This window comes from Homalodisca vitripennis, chromosome 5 (assembly GCF_021130785.1).
Source record: "Homalodisca vitripennis isolate AUS2020 chromosome 5, UT_GWSS_2.1, whole genome shotgun sequence".
Lineage (NCBI taxonomy): Eukaryota > Metazoa > Arthropoda > Insecta > Hemiptera > Cicadellidae > Homalodisca > Homalodisca vitripennis.
Genome location: NC_060211.1, coordinates 37,209,462 through 37,227,666, shown reverse-complemented (window position 1 = coordinate 37,227,666; position 18,205 = coordinate 37,209,462). Strand labels below are relative to the sequence as shown.

The 18,205-nt window shown below is 34.8% G+C and overlaps 1 protein-coding gene across 1 annotated transcript in view; it reads left to right on the top strand.

Annotated features, from left to right (window-relative positions):
* Window positions 1-1,068: 1,068 nt before the first annotated feature.
* Window positions 1,069-18,205, top strand: part of LOC124363426 (facilitated trehalose transporter Tret1-like) — a 32,230-nt gene continuing 15,093 nt past the window's right edge. Inside the window, exons 1-6 of the mRNA XM_046818676.1 lie at window positions 1,069-1,123; window positions 2,959-3,214; window positions 4,141-4,270; window positions 5,636-5,837; window positions 5,878-6,033; window positions 11,395-11,591. Of these exons, the coding sequence (XP_046674632.1) occupies window positions 1,069-1,123; window positions 2,959-3,214; window positions 4,141-4,270; window positions 5,636-5,837; window positions 5,878-6,033; window positions 11,395-11,591 (996 nt within the window). The remainder of the gene's footprint in view (window positions 1,124-2,958; window positions 3,215-4,140; window positions 4,271-5,635; window positions 5,838-5,877; window positions 6,034-11,394; window positions 11,592-18,205) is intronic.

Below are 18,205 nucleotides of genomic sequence, written 5' to 3'. Positions count from 1 at the left end.
TTGATATACAGGGTGTTTAAAAAAGTTCCGCATGGTACTCTTCAAATCCAATAGAGGATGGTCTACAAGGAGTTTGGCAGAAGAATTTAACGTGAGCATAACTCAACGTGTACATTGTTTTAAACTAACAATGTTTGATATGAAGAGACAATAAATATCTTAAAAAACTACTTTTTATGTCCAGTATTCATTTACTTAGTTTAACTTTCACAACTTAACAAGACAAGAATATTAAACCACCTAGAACAGGACCTACGTTGTAAACATTTCAAACTTTAAATCAGCGGATTTTTTTAAAGAGTGTATCTTTTCAGGTCGAATTTTCGGCGTTGGACTCTACTAATAGAGATCTTTAATTTGATGTACTACTCGACCTATGCTCTAATTTAAGATTTTCTTCTGGCTCCTTGCGGGCCATCCCCCTGCTATGACAAAAATGATCGTTACTTCTTTGTTTGAAGTTTGATTTTGACGATGGAAGGATTGTGAGGGAAACAGGATGTTTCCGGACATTTGCGATCGTTCAGTGACACTACAAAATCAGTAATAGTACGTTTCGAGATCTGCAATCTGATCTCTTTCTTCAGGTAAATAACTAAACTAACACATAATTACAAACTAGGTTAAAATAAACAAATCATACCAGAGCGTTGTGACACGCGTAAGTCAGGAATCACAACCACCATGCTGTGTGTCAACTTCACTAACTGTAAAACATGCACTTAATAAAAAGCTAAACACAACACTAATTATTAAAACTAAACTACAGAATACAGATCACAATATGTCTGCATTCGTCGACCAACCACTTACAACTTTTATATATTTATTTTTTAAGTGAACGTTTAAAAATTGGAGACGAATTTCTATGTATGATGCAGTTTAAAACTTTATTTCTGCGTTAAAAGCGGAACCTCAGATCGCGCCCGTCAGCTAAGTAAAACTTGACACTTTATCTGCATTTTGAAAGTATGAGTAAAACCGTGATAGGCTTGTAATAAATTGTACTAGTTTCCAGTTGTGTAACACTGCACAGTGATGGTGAGCGTAGCCAAAGTGTGGATGTAGATGACAGTGACAGTTGACAGCGGCAGTGGCAGTGACAGTGGCAGTGACAGTGACCGTGAGTGCCAACCATCAAGGTCTAGACACCAATAATACGTCAAAAAATTCAAGCAGTTAAATGTCGCTGAGGGTGTGGTCATTTCAAATTACTCGGTTTTTCCACTGTTATTAAAACTGATACAGCTAGTAATTTGATGGCGATTGATGTTATGGCCTGGAGGAGCAGGCAAGAAATCTATAACTGTTCAGCCTCGTTATATAATTTTCAATGCTTTTTATTAATACAATAATCTGCTAGTTTATGTGGTTTCTTTGTTTTTGACATTACATCGTGTAAAAATAAAGATATGTTGTTTGCATCCATAACAATAAAAATCCCAAATTTTCGTTTACTCTATATAATACGTACTTCGCCTGCAAAGTTAAATTGATTGTCTAATTTGTATACAGGATGATTTATGGATTTCCCTCTTCCCATCTTAAAGTGGTAATAACATAACTTAAAGTATTTTTATGTGTTTTAAATGGATAGATTTACCTCTTATGAAATATATGATTTGTTAATTTGTGTGTCGTCGCGGTACATTTCTGCAAATCAGGTTTTACTACGCAATTGAAAACTATTATATGTCCATACATTATTTGTTTAAGAAACTTCTCTTGTCTTCGTTTTTACTATTAGAAGGTGCGGCTAGTTCAACTGTCTGTGTATTTATAAAATACCTCATTTCGGTAAAAAATAAACAGTTTTTTTTTCAGTTTCCCAAAAGTGCATATTTTGTAACAAGAGACAAAATCATAAATAAACGATTCAGATAATTGGAATGACGTGGGGAGCAAATTCAAACCTTATCCCGAAAACCGTATATTAAACCACCTAGAGGGTTCGAAGTACATGATACGTTACTCGATTGCCGAAACTGTTTATCACATTACTTCAGGCTAAGTTCAGATCTGAGGCAGTGCCACACCCAAACCAAGATTTATACCTACGTTCCTAAGGCGGTAATTTGAGACTAATCAATCAGCTGACAAAAACTATGACAAAAACAAAATATAGACAACAACTATATTTCTCCTAGAATATATCTGTCTTAATCACTGAAAGATATAACGAAAATATGACGAATCAAAATCAAACCATTGTTTGGCATTACATGATAACGTCATCATGTAAAATATTCAACCTGCTTATATTTTTTAGTAAAATAATTTGTAACTGTTAAAACCCATTGTATAAAATAGTTTTAAGAAAAGGCTATGTTGTCACCAGGTCTCAGAGTCAATAACGACAAAATTTGTTAATGATATTTTTCATGGTAATTTGTAAATTTAGAAGACAATTTCTTGAGAAATTGTATTTGTTTCCTTCTTCAAGATTAAAATCTTAAAACGCAGGATTAAATAAGCATAAAGGCTTGATCTCTTAATCAGAGGAAGATTGCGTTGAACATCCGGAAGCCAATCAGCACAACATAAAAGTTCTGCGGTAAACTTGAAACCAAACACCTAGGTGGATACAGTATTATACTCAAAGTTACAACAAAAGGTAATATAGAAGGGTTACATGAACACAGGTAAAAGCCAAGACCGTCTGATTCTTGGCAACAAGTTAAAGTGTTGGTAGTTCTTTTCTAAACAATATTAGAAACTTTTTCACTTATGCTCTACATAGCTAATCTCTAATTTTGTATTAGGCCTACGCTAGATGATCTCAGCTAACCACTTGTCTGGATACATGCAGGAATCGTTTAGTCGTCGTGAAGTATGTTTTATTCGAAATCAATGCCAGTCAAATAATGAAAGCATGAGTTCAATGTCAAAAATGGTATGATTTATAACTGTTATTATGTTTTTTTCCTTTCAAACTAATCGTCTTCATTTGCCTTTCAGGCAGTATAATCTTCATCAGCCAACCCATTGGATCTTTGACGTCTGGCTTCCTGCAGGACCTGTTTGGCCGTAAACGATGTATGCTGGTGGTGACCATTCCCCAGATGATTGGTTGGTTGCTGCTCTACAGCGCTGATTCTGTCCCTTGGCTCTACACAGCCGTTACAGTCATGGGACTCAGCGTGGGCTTCATGGAGGCTCCAGTGCTCTCTTACATCGGTGAAATCACGGAACCGAGACTTCGTGGTGTTCTCAGGTAATGAAGGACTTATGTATCTAGAGAAATAAACATCCTCTTTTCGTTACGCAAAAGAGCATACTAAAGGTAAGGTTGAGGGAAAACGTGCGTTATCCAACTGACTCTCTCTTTCAGGAATCCTCCCTACTTTCACTATGACAGTTATATATAGAAAATTTACTAATTCACATCTACAAAAATGTTAATACAAATTCTCAGAAATGTTGCACCCCATTAAATTCATGTAATTAGATTAGATAAATCCTTTTAAAAAAAACGAATTCCTACTATTTTTCACATATTCTATTTAAAAACATGTGTAACAATTTTCAACATAGGTACTATTGCAAATTTTAAAAATAATGTCACAGAACTTTTGTTACAAATTGGTGTCCAAGGATCCGAGACTTTCATTCACTCAAACTGGGGACCAACCTGACATTGACCCCTCCCCCCCGTGATCGTCATATCACGGTCTTGTGTTTACTTCTACCGATGGTTTTGTCTGATACAACAATATTATCTCTTAACTCCTTTATCACACAACTAAATACTTCTACATCAGGTTATGCCCTAAAACACACCGAGACGTAACAGTAACACTTTTTTCTACATGTAAATAACACTAAACTTTTTAATAAGACTCTAGTCTACGCACAGGCTGCTTGCCCATATAGACTAATTTCCATTGTAGACATTATATTTAGCCGTAATATATAGTTTAATAACTCATATTTAAATAATATTTATCAAACTACTGTACTCAAATTTAAACTGTTTTATTCTATTACCGATTAGTAAGTGTTGTAAAAGGGTAACTTACAATTATCACCTGTATATAGGTGTATGTGTTCTTGGAAATAAATATTTTTTGTATTCTATTCTTTCCTATCGAAATACTGAACCAGAAAAAAACAGAAGCACATTTATTTCCTTTGTTTCAGTTCCATTGCGGGGATTTTCCTCAATGTAGGCATCATGCTGGAGTGCTACATAGGGGCTCTAACCGACTGGCGAAGCTTGGCACTCATCAGTGCTCTAGGACCTGTTCTCATTTTCATCCTTCTCTCCCAGGTGACATTATAGATACCATACGATAAGTTGGTCGTTGAGTGCAATAATTCAAATTGTAAAATTGTGTCATAACTCCTAATTTCCTAGATGACCTCATAACTTGCATTAGTAACAAATATCGAATATTATGTCACATGGTGAGGTTGTTAAGAGTTCAAAGTGTAATGAGTGTTCAAAGTAAGATGGTTCACTTGTGTCCCCATCTCTGTCATAACTAGTAAGTGGTTCTTATTTAATACACCATCAACTATTAAAACATACATGTGCAGCAAATGTATTGCCTTTCTACTAGAAATTCATGAACTATTGTAATATTTCATTCGATTATCAAGTTTTAAAAAGTAAATAATTCTTTTTAGAGTGCATATAGTCTGCATAAATTTTCCATTACTGGATTTGCCAAGCACTTTTGAGGTGGTGGCACTGTCAGTGCCAAGTATTTATGACAGGTCATCTCTCAGTGCCAAGCACACTTTTGGTGCCTGTCTAGTGTTCAACTTAACAATTTATAACATTAAAATAAACATAATGGGATGATTTGTCTTTTATAATGTAGTGGGGAAAGTAGGCCATAACTTGTTATATTTATTCGAATGATAAACCTGTTAAAATTTTTTAACAAAAATTTAATTGTTATTTTGTTTTAACTTTGGGATACAAAAATTGTAATTTTACTATCTTAATTTATTTTTACTCATCCTTTTTCATAGTTCCTTATGTAAATTCACAGCTTTTTTTAAAATAACATCATAGGATATTTTTTTTAGTTATTTTGGGGCGAAAGTAGCATATGACATAATATTTATTTGGATGAAAAATCTATTGAAATTTTTTAATTAAAAATTTATATAAAACATTTTTAACTTGTTTGTATGCGTGTTGATAAAAATATTTCATTTTTTATTTTAAAACATTTGTATGCTACTTTATTATTATTGTTCCTTATAAAAGTAGGAACAAGTATAACTTACCAAGTTTCAATAAGGGGGTATATATAATACTGCGTACGAATTTTCTAATATATTAGTGCAAAATATTGAAAATTTGCACTCGCATAAACGTTGTCTCTCCTATTTGGTAAATAGCTTTTACCAGCTATAACAAATCAAATCGAGTCAAGGGTCATCCGTGTTTATTTGATTTATTACGTATAAAATGAGACTAAGTACAATATCATATCCCAAAATTTAGTAACAGAATAAGAAATATTCGACAAGATGATCTAGTCGACCCTCAGCACTTTTCGGAAATACCCGCGTGGCCGATCTCATCGATCTTTGGCACTCAAAGGGTTAAATAATCCTTAAAGCAAACAAGTTTATGGTGATTTAAAAATATTTAAATAAATATATAAATGATTTCCAGGTGCCAGAATCGCCGGCATGGCTGGTATACAAGGGTCGAGTATCGGATGCTGAGAGAGCCTTATGCTGGCTCAGAGGATGGGTGGCTCCCATTCATGTCAGCAAGGAGTTGTCCTCTCTGGTGGCTCATGTCGACCAGAGAAATGTCAGGATTGTTAAGGCCAAAGACCAGGATTACCACCAAGTGCCATCTCATGACCTTGGTAAGTGTTATATAGTTAATGTACAAATGTCAAGTGGCAGATGCTGACAGAGCCCTTTGCTGGCTCAGAGAACGGGTGGTTCCCATTCATGTCAGCAAGGAGTTGTCCTCTCTGGTGGCTCAGGTCGACCATAGAAATGTCAGGATTGTTAAGGCCAAAGACCAGGATTACCACCAAGTGCCATCCCACGACATTGGTAAGTGTTAAATTTAATGTCCAAGTGGCAAGTAGCAGATGCTGACAGAGCCCTGGCTCAGAAACGGATTTGGTTGAGAAGACGGGTGGTTCCCATTTATAATAAATAAATTTTTTTGCAATTTTTCCAACGACGTCACTCTACATTCGTTGCATTGGAAACATGTGTGATTCATAGAATTGCAATGGTGGGTACTGTAAAGTAGTATATATTTATTTTGTCACAAATCTTTTTCACACTGCTGGGCAAGGATTTTTTCCCTTATTACCAGGACCAGAAGAAAAATGTTGTAATGTCACAACAAATGTTAATAATAAAATTGATTTGTAAAGATTTAAATTTAGTATTATTTGCTTTAAAAATTAATCAAAATATCGTTGCTTATAAATGATATTACAAGCCTTCAATATTGTATGAACCTTTATATGCAAGTATAAAGGAACTTGATGAAACGATAAAATAACGACGAAACGAAAACATATAAAGAATTCTAAGCAAGATACCATTCAACCTCTGAACGACGCTATTGAATTAGGCTTTAAAGATGTTAGTTTAATATACTAAAATGACATTTAAATCTATATACATTTATTTTTTTAATAGTTAAGTTGAATGTTTAGTCTAGTCAACCAAAGGAATACAGGCCTCTTCCGAAATAATAACTTGGTTGGTGGTATTTCCAAGGGGTATGCGATCTGAGAACAAAGGTTAAATATCAAAACCTTATATAATAATATATCAATTATCAATTAAATATTAATTATACAAAATTACCTTTGACACGCTCCAATTTGTAGAAAATAACAAGTTTTCTGATATGAAAGTAAACCTTCCTTAAAATTGTGATAAAAGTAGTAATTTTACAGATTATATGCCGATATTTAAGAAACATAAGGGGTATAAACAAAGATCTTTCCACACTGTTTGTTTTTAATGTTCAAAAATATAATAATTTGTACGTATAATGTCATAATTTTATGATCTATGTAAACCTACTGTTGCAAAAATAATAAAATAAAGTTTTTCCTGTAACTATAAAATAGTAGTTTACATCAGTAGGAACAAAAATGTTTGTTTCCGGTGCGCAATCGAGTTTTGTGAACGAGGCAAAGCTGAGGTCGGAAATAAGATTATGTGCCGCAGACACTTTTGCTCTGTATAGTGAACAACGTTTTATATCATACGGAAGCCAAATTGAAATTCGTACGTTTTATTTATTTTCTTACGTAATGTTCGTACTGTAACGTTCAAGTATCATAAACAGCTATTATTTACTTATGCTGTAACAATGTCAAAGTATAATGTTACTGTTTTTATTATTATTATTATTATTATTAAATTGGTTACAAGCCGATTTTTTAGATTTCTGGTATTGAAGTGACTACATTTTTGGCGGACTATGGATGTATGTTTTGCACGGGAGAAAAAATTTCTTTTCGCGTCACGGAACGTCACGCTTGTTCGCTCTGTAGCCGATAGGTGCGGAACTATCGCGGCCATTTTGATGTCAGGGCGTTTCTTTTTCCGTTCAGTGATTATCCGTGTGTGCTATTGAGAGGTTACTGTCGCTCCTTGTTGAAGTGACTACTTCTTTTGGCGGGCTATGGATGTATGTTTTGTATGGGGAAAAACATTCGTTTCGCGTCACGTATGTTTTCCACATACTTTCAATAATGACAGCTTCACCGAAACCTATACAAACCGTTATATAAACATCAGATCTGAACTAATAAAAGTTTACGTTAGTAAAAAAAAAACTTGTTAGGAGAGATTAAAAGGGAAATATAAACCCCAATAACATACAAACATTATATGTGATGAGGAAAATAACGAAACGCTTTTTTAATCTAAGGTGTTTTACAATGATTTATTTTCTAACTGTTCGCCAGTTTACTTATATTATTATTGACGTAAATTTTATCCGAAATATCGCATCGGCTGGCTCTATCCCTGCTTCTGCAGACTTTTCATGGTCATGGAATTATTCAGGTTAGGTTACGCTCTAATTAAAAAGATGTATAAAGTTACAAAATTGGTTCATACTCTGCTATACTAATAATTAGCTATATTGAATTTAACACTAAAGAACTTCCAGTGCCAAATAATCATTGCAAAGACATTAAAATACATCGTAAAATATGGGACTGAATAAATTTAAGAAATACTAAATTTGATTTATTAATGAATTCAACATAAAATTAATTAACTTACTGCATTATTTAATAGCAGTATTTAAAGCTCGGATTCTAAATTGGATTTTAGCACGGTTAACCTTAATTTGTATTCCAGTTCACTACTAGTTTCGCCCTGACGAGATTTAGAAAAGGATTAAAAATAAATTTATTAGATCTTTTCTGGCTAACAAAGCCGTAGTTTAATTTAATCTTGGAAGAAATTTAGTCTTTCTGTTGATTATAATTATATCCTTTACTCATGGGCCTTACTTTACATTCACTTAAAAATTTACGTAAAACAGATACAATACAATGTAATACAAATGTTGGTTAAGACACGTAAATACCATTAATTTACTTTTTTAAAGATAAATAAAATTTAACAATTTCAAACTATAAAAATATAAGTACAAAGAGATATGGAACAACAGTAGATTGTGAGTTTGTATATATTTTGCAAGATTTTATTCCATAGTTTGTATTTCTTATTTAAGTTATTACAAACTCATAATTATATTTCATAAAGAAAAATCAATTGGTAGACTAACTTATATATAAAAAAACAGTTGTCATTTGTGCAATATAATTTTAAAAATATTTTATTTGATTAATTCTTAGATCTCACTCATCAGTAGCGTAGCCAGAAATTTCGTTCGGGGGGGGTCCGAAACCGGGGGATCTGGGGGAAGTTTTGTGTGTTATTTGCCAATGAGTTCACTGGTAAAAAGTAAATTCCAAAAATATGGGCTTTAGTAACTACGTCTTATATAAAGTGGAAAGATGTAATAGGAAAATTCACTTTTACAGCAACTCTAGTAGGCTACCACAAATTTTCTTGTATAGCTACAGAAATTTTACGAAGTTCGATTCTGGCCGATTAGAAGGCACCAAAGTGATGTTGGATTCACTGGATAAGAAAGAAAAAGAACAAAACAGAGCTTCACTCAAGCGTATAACTGACACAACTATATTCTGTGGAGAAAATGAAATACCCCTTCGGGAACATTGGGCCACTGACGGCCGAAACCCCTTTATAAAGGAGGGCAATTTTGGAGCGTTGCTCGGGTATAGATCAAACTAACGATCGGAAATGCACCAGAAAAACTCTACTGATTAGAAGTTCGGCTACTTTGGATGAGTACTTTGGAAGTACACTGTAGACAAGTATATATTTATCGGGAAAATTTCAAAAAAATCACTTTCGGTCGGAAATAAAATACACCTGAAAAACTCTAATGATTAGAACTTCCACTACTTCGGACTTCAGTTATTGAGGTAAACGTAGTATTTTTGATTGAGTTAGGACGACGATTTTTTGTTATCATTAAACTGTACTCGACTACCTATATAATTATCGAGAAAAAAATCACTTCCGGTCGGTAAATACCGAAGAAAAGCTCTCTACAGATTCAAGTTCAAGTTTTGACGATTTTGGATTTCACTGGTTTTGTTCCGACTAATAAATATATAATTATCGAGAGAAAAAAACAAAAATAATCATTTTCCGATCGGAATATACTAAGGAAAATGAAATAATACCTCAGTCAGTGAAATCCAAAGTAGTCGGAACTTCTTATCAGTAGAGTTTTTCCGGTGTATTATCCGACCGGAAGTGAATTTTTTAATTTTCTTCAATAATTATATAGGTATTAGTCGGCGTTCAATTGATACCTAAAATCAACGTCTTAACATAATTCTAAGTACCACTTTTATCTCCACCACTCAACCAGTGAAATCCAAAATCGTTAAAACTTGAATCTGTAGAGAGCTTTTCTTCGGTATTTACCGACCGGAAGTGATTTTTTTCTCGATAATTATATAAGTACAGTGTACAGTTTAATGATAACAAAAATTGTCGTGCTAACTCAATCGAAAACACCACATTTACCTCAATCACTGAACTCCAAATTAGTTGAAGTTTTAATCAGTAGAGTTTTTCAAGTGTATTTTCCGACCAAAAGTGATTTTTTATATTTTTTTCGATAGTTATATACGCAGTTTAATGGCACTAAAATCAACGTCGTAACTTAATTCTAAGCAGTCATTTTACGTCCCCAAGACGAATTTGAACGAAGTGGTCGCTAATTTAAACTGTTCGCCGCGTTACGGTTCAGGTTACTCTGCTACGTCACGTGACCGCGCCCTATGAAATACCGTGATTACACTACACTATCCGAAAGGCCGAGCCCGAAAGTATCGTTTGATACTTTATGATTTAAACGAAAGGACAATTATATTTTTAACAACGGTCACTTTAATCAATTAAATCAGTCAATTTAATGTTTGTAGACAAGAGTAACGATAACTCTCCTCTTTTCTCCTGCTCCATGCTTTATTTTTTAATATGTCTTAAAACTTCGGGGGGGGTCCGGACCCCCTGGACCCCCCCCCCCCTTCGCTACGCCACTGTCACTCATTGTGACGACTAATTACAAGTTTCTTTGACAGAGTTACCATCTAATATTACATTTACGATGGTTATTTTATCCGACATTGAATCTTGATGCAGATACAACTTGCATACAATTTTGTTAGTTTTGCCATAATTAATATATAGACTAGTACGAACCACTAAACAGTACAGCAGTCATACATATTTAACCCATATAGGAACATCCTAAAATGCATGTAAAATGTTGGAACTCGGCAACTAAATCTGCATAAATGCTATGTACTAGCTATTAGTGGACACGTGTCATTCATCTGCAGTACTGCAAACTGGTGTTTTATAGAGAAAACTGTTTTTATAGAGAACACACTCCAGCAGATTTTTCCATTAGAGCAGACATTTTCACTGTATACTGATTTGGCAGCAACAATTGCATTGCATCTACATCACTATTTCCTTGTTTTTGTTGCCATAAAGCATTCGTTATTTTTAAATCATACAAATTATTTTACAAATAATTCTGAGAATCGAAGAAAAAGGTATTTCCTCAATCATATGTATAAATATTGCGATTTTAGTTGTATATACTTTTATTACCTCTCAGTCAGAACAATATTGTAAATAATCTAAATCAATTCACACATGACTATTTAAACATTTTTTACGTAATCAGGATCAAATTGAAACTGTCTTCTTATATGACACTCTAAGAAAATTGTGAAAATTAATTTTAATGGCTATACATTAAATTGTAAAAGAACCTTTGTGCAATAGTTCATTTATAATTCTATGCTGTAGGTAACCAGAAAAGAGCGAAAAGGTCCGAAACAATGCAGAACATTCATTACTTCCTGCAGCCTGCAACCCAGAGGCCTCTGAAGTTGATCCTTATTTACTTCTTCTGCTCGCATTGTGCTTCTCTCATTGGCGTGCGACCCTTCCTCGTCCAAATCTTTGACAGTCTGCACTTTCCCATCGATTCCAAGTGGGTTGTGGTGAGTATATTTCATGTTGTATCGTTAGTAATTTCTAAATCCAGAGGGACTAAGGTGAAATAATTTAAAATTGTAGAAATAAAAAGCAAAAGTATTATAGTAATCTCTATATATGGAAGGCAAATTCCTCACTCACTCATCACTAAATTCTACAACATCTCAATATCTCAGAAAGTTGAGATTTTGCACGCTTTTTAAGTATTCCTCATGATTTAAACAGAATATTTTACGAAAATCAAACATTTAAGAGGGATAGAAAAGGTTTGCAAGTAATAGAAAAAATTTATTTGGGCTGTTACCTTCCCAATGTCCTTGAAAAAATAAAACCACTAAGAAACTAAGAAATTCTCGCAATATGAAATAACTATAATTAATTTTTTTAGCATACATGAAACTGTTAAATACATGATGATATATAAGAAATAATGTATATTTTTGACCAAAGTAAACTTTCAGATCTACTATGTATATGTTCTTGATCGGAGCAGTAATTCAAACGGTACAACAACATCGAAAGTACTCAAGACCGGAAGTATATAACAATCAATCAATCAATCAATCAATCAATCTCTTTATTTGTTATATCGTAGAGAAATACAAAGGCGTCAATACTGTTTTCCAAAAAGTACAGAATAACAAGAAGTTTGTTAACAATTGCTTGTCAGAGGTTAAAATATACTTAAGTCAATGAAAAATATTTCACAAAATACAATTGTTCAATTGTCATTGAAAAACTCGGCTATGCTGTAGAAAGGCCGTTCCGCCAACCATTTGCTGAGCTCTCTCTTCAGGTTCTGTCCTCTTATTCTTCTCAGTTGATCTGGAAGATGGTTGTGGAGTCTGCAGCCAATGTAGAGTGGTTGTCTCTCGGATAGAGTGAGCCGATGTTTGTGGTGTTGCAAAGTATGAAGCATTCCTGGTGGGGTAGCTGTGGACGTTGCTGTTACGAGGTGGATCTTGATTTTCGGCATACATGATCACTTCTCGTATGTAGAGGTTGACCACTGTCATTATTCCCAGCTCTTTAAAAGATGTACGGCAAGACTGTAGTGGCTGCAGATCTGCAAGTATCCTCACAGCTCGTTTCTGCAGGATCAACACTCGTTCCAGTACAGATTGAGGTTCCACCCCAAATAATTAGACCATATCTAATATGTGACTCAATTAGTCCAAAATATGCTGTTTTGGCAGTTTTGATATCAGCTATTTGTTTAAGTCTTTGCACAGCGTATAGGCCAGAGGAAACTATTTTGCACAAGTTGTCGATGTGGGGGGGTCCAAGTGAGCTTTGCATCAATCGTCATTCCTAGCAGTTTTACTTTCTCTTCTTGTACTACATTGTCTATACCTAGTGTGACACTTCTCCTTCCAAAAATTATCTGCTTGGTTTTTGTAGTGTTTGCAACCAAGTCGTTTTCCCTGCAATATTGATAGGCCTTATTCAAACTTTGGGAAGAGTTTTCCTTTAAACTAGCAGCTGATTCACCGCTAACTACAAGAGTAATATCATCAGCATACATTAAACACGTGCTCAGATTACCAAGATGTTGTGGCATGTCATTGATGAATAAAATAAAAAGGACTGGTCCCAAAAACAGAGCCCTGAGGTACTCCTCTTGTTATTTCTTTGGGACTGGATTTTACAAATTGTACCATGTTGTTGGATGTAGACTTTATTTCAACTACTTGAGAGCGTCCACTCAAGTATGATTGGAACCAAGATTTTGCTGTCCCATGTATGCCTAGAGCTTCAAGTTTTAAGAGGATAAGATCATGCCCTAGGGAATCGAAAGCCTTACTGAAGTCAAGAAGTATTCCTGTAACTGGTTTCTTGTCTTCAAGCTGATCAATTACACTCTTCATGAGGCTGATTATTGCTGTTGTGGTCGATTTCCCCTTTACAAACCCATGCTGCTTCTCAGTTAACAGGCTGTTAGCTTCGAGATGATCCATTAATCGTGCTAGGACCACCTTCTCAATTACTTTAGAGAAAGTGGAAACTAGAGATATGGGTCGATAGTTAGTTAGATCTGTTGCAGAGCCTTTTTTGTATTTAGGATAGACTTTTGCACATTTAAGAGCACTTGGAAACTGTCCTTCTTGAAATGATCTATTAATTATGCTGGTTAATGGAGTTATTAGTTCTTTGAAGCAGATTTTTACAAGTTGTGAGGGAACCTCATCCAGTCCCGCAGACCACTTCGGTTTAAATGTTTGAATTACTTTTGATACTTCTTCAGGATTGGTGAATGACAGCTCTGAAAGATATTTGTCACATGTGAATGTGATAGGGTTAGCTCTGGCAGTTCTTGTCACGTCACTCTTTTTTAGTGCTTCATCAGCAGCTTTTATGAAATAGTTGTTTAGTTGTTCTGCCACTTCAAGTGGCTCGTCCAGTAACTTTCCGTCCACTTTCAGCTGTATCTGTGGCTCCCTTTGTCCTTGCTTCTTTCGTTCCTTATTTATTGTATCCCACATAGCTTTTGGTTTGTTAACAGATTTTTCTATGTATTCTACAGTTGCTTGTTTGCGCAGGGATTTTAGTTTTAGATCGTACCTTTTCTTTGCATCAGTGCAGATTGCTTTGTCTTCAATATCTCCAGTCAGTTCAAATTTAGAGAGAGCTTGCAGGTAGGCTTGCTTCAGTAAAAGTGCGTCTTTATTGTCATACATATCTAAGTTTTTCTTCTTTCTTGGTCTTCGTTTCTTTTTTGGGCAAGCCATCTCTATAGTTGCAGTCAGTGATTTGGAGAAATTTTCATAGGCTTGGTCAACATTTATGGCATTGTGAACTTTGAGCCAGCTATTTTCTGCTAGGAGGTACTTCAGGTGATAAATATTCTCCTCACGGAAGTGTCGGATGATCTGACCTGGTTGAGTTGAGTTTGGCAGTGAAATTTTGAGGTTGCATATTTGGGCCTTATGGTCAGATATGCCAGTATGTATTACCTCAACATCCAAATCTTTTGTGTAGTGATTTGCACAGACACAGTCAATTGAAGTTGAAGTGGTGTTTGTTACTCTGGTAGGAGGTATTGATAGTCTCTCAATGTCAAAATTGGCCAGTGCTTCATTTAATTTTAGCTGTGTTGGTGTCAGTCTTTAGAATATCAACATTAATGTCACCCATGATGATCAATGGATACTTGTAGGCTGCTGTTTCTTCTATTATTGTAGAAAGCCTTTCCAAGGCTTCATCTAAATTAGCCTTTGGTTGTCTGTATAGTCCAAGCAAAAACAGTTTGCTGTTTCCTTTGTTTAGTTTTATCATTGATGCTTCCAAGTTTAGTTCTTTGCACTTATTTAGCACATCAATGGGAGCAATATGTTCAACTAAGCAGTCTTTAGCGTATATTGCAACACCACCCATTTTATGGTCTACTCTGCTAAAGTGGGTCAGGAGAGTGTAATGAATCAGATTTGTCATGCTCAGTTCATCTCTATTTAAACCATGCTCTGTTAGGATTATGATGTCTGGCTTTGTTGTTTGAATCAGGTGGTTAACACGGTCAATGTTGTTTTGCCAGACCCCTAACGTTTCTGGTGGAGAATTGAAAAGTCTGTCATAGATGAATTGGCCTTAGTGAGGAGTTGATGTATATTCTCGTCTTCTGATGGTGCCTCATTCTCTCTTCTTTTCTTTGACGGAGTTCTAAAAAATCTGGTTTGCGAGTTGCTTGCATATGAACAGGAGGGGCAGTTGGGGCCAGAGCTTGGTCCCTGGGAGTTTTTGTGTCAGGGGCTCTTCCATCCTGTATAATTTCCGGGGAATTTTGTATTGGAAGGTTGGTTCCTGGGGTCTGCAGGGTCCGTAGAGGAGGACTGATACAGGCAGTGTCTTCAGACGTGCAGTATGTACTCTTTTGCAGGAAACCCTCATAGGTCTCATTATCTTCTAGTATTTTTGCACTCAATGGAGGGCATCTACTTATATTAAAGGTTCCATATTGCTTGCCGTTGACTAAATTGTCATTTTGGAGCGTGTTTTTTACAACTTGTTTGGGGTAACTTTTTATTTTTTCATTATATATTTTATTTTTCTTAACCTGAAGAGCCACGCTGAACTGGTTGGTTTTAGTTTCTGTTGCACTCTTTCTGCCCTTATTTGAGCCATGAGGTTTTGAGCAAGATAGGTTTCTAATGGGTGGTCCTTTCTTAATGGTCTCAGGAGTATAAGTAACTCCAGAGGGAGAATTTGGGACGGCCACCTGTTCAGGGGTGGCTTCAGTTTGAGTACCTTGCTCGTACAGGACTGACTGATGTGGGATGTTTGAACAGTGACTCTGGGGCCAAGAACTGAAGTTTCTTATAAACTGTATCAAAGTTGTTCTGTCTGGCCTTCAACTGGGCTATTTCCATTAGGATAGTAGTAAGGTTTTGGGGTGTAGTTTGAAGTGATTCACAGCCTGTTGTCTGGGTTTCAATGTCAGTTTTTTGCAGTTGGGCTTTATCTACTTGTTTTGGTAGATTTCTGTCAGAAAGTAAGAGTTGTTTTTCAAGGTTACTGATTTTTTTAACATGTGCTGCGATAAGCTGTTCTTGTGATATGTCATGATCTTCAAAAATTTGTTGGATTTTAACTATATTGTTTCTTTCTTTTTCAACCTGAGCCTGTGAGTTACCTAGTTCTTGAGTCAATGTTTCAATTTTATACAGATATTTTCCCTTCCTCTTCAGATATTTCCTCCAGCTTTGCTTCATAACTTATAAGTTTGCATTGCAGGTCTGCTAGTTTGCATTCTAAACTTGATAGTTGTTCCTTTAACAGTGTGTTTTTCATCTAGCAGAGCAGAACCTATTGTTGCAGCCATAGTGAGTTTTATCTTCTTCACTGGTTGAGTTATGTAGAAAGTTGTTTTCAATGAGGCCATTTTCCAAGGTTTTAATGGAGCTGTTTAGGGTTTCACTTTCAACATTGGGGAAGTCAAGTGAGGAAAGTGTTAAATTTCTGAGGTTTTGGGGACTTTTGGAGCTATTTGTTATTAAACAATTGGCACATTTCCATAACTGAATTTCTTGTTTAGTCAAGCTTTTAAAATATTTGTCACTCCAGTTCAAGCATTTAGAGTGATGCCATTGTTCACAGGGTCCATTGCATTGAATTGCCTGGTATTTAACACCAGTTTTGCAAATGCCACACAGATACTTTGGCATTATTGCGCCAGTACAATTGTTGGTTGTTTGAGTTTGGCCTGTGTACACAAGTTGGCCGTTATGTAGTAGGCCAGGCGTTATTAATATAATTATAAACTAATATAATTTATTATTATATCATTTATTGCTTAACAGTAGTAGTAATAAATTCAATATTCAACAAATTCAACAGATAAGCATAATGTAAGACATAAAGTTCTAGACTTTGGGCTGTAGCACAGTAATAGTTGTTTACTTTGTTGACTGACAGTTAGTAGGTAAGACTAGCCAATAATACTGTCTGCAGCTGTGTCAATAAACAATTAAAACATGGATGATTAACCAGGTAAATATTGAGAATGTCGCTTAAAATAACACACTTGCACAGTCAGTTTTCAATAAAATAATATTTGATATAGATATAAACACTCAAAATGAGATTAGTTCATTTTGAATTTTCAAGCAAAAAGATATTGCCTTGGGTGGGATTTGATCCAGGTTCCTTGAGGTTAGAAGCAGGATACTATACCCCTGAGCTATATTAGTAAGTGATAGGCAGTTGTCAGATGTTGGTAAGATTATTTAGTTATCTAGCAATCTTTACTTGTTATGACAAGACAGGCCATGGTTAAAATTAGAGTTTTTCACCAAGTGGAAATAAAAGTGATCACAGGTATGAAAATCTTTAAACTATTTCAAGCTGTTAGATTTAAAACTTCCATTGTTCATATCATTAAAATCTTGTCATGCACTTAAAAAAATTCATGCAGTATACATTTTCTAGGTTATAATTTTCATGCAATTGTCTTTGGAGAAAATAAATTAAATGCTTAGTAATTATGTGATACCTATGAATTCAGTTCATTTATGAGATGAAACACTCACTGATTTGGTGTAAAAGTGAAAACTTTGAAAATGTTTTTAAATGAAAACTGTCAAAAATATTGAGTACGGTACACACAAACTAGTCAAATTCATAGTCTATTATGAACTGATCACAAGGACCGGAAGTAGACATTTTTTTACTGAAGTAGACTTCTCGGATCTACGCATGTATGTATTCTTGGTCGTGCCAAAAATACAAAAGCTACTTTGGCACCGAAAATCGTTTAGACTGGAAGTAAATTACAAGAGCCGGAATTTGTGCTTTTTTACTGAAACTACTTTTTATTCCCATGCACGTAATCTTTTTTTTCAATAGTGGCAATAAAACAAAACTAAAATAGTTCGTGTTACTGCAATTGTTGGAGCTATTCAATCAAATATGGAGTGTTGCAGAGGAAGTCTAATTTGTTTTTGTACTAGTAAATACTGGTTCACTCTCCGACTTAAAGGGCTGAAACACTGCTGAAAATCCAATTTATTCAGAAAATGGGTCAGCCTATTGGTATATCTATCAGTGACCATTGCTAATCATAGGAGTTTTTACCTGTGTATAAAAGAGTATTCCCATGAGGTTCTTTTCTCAATAAAACAACAAG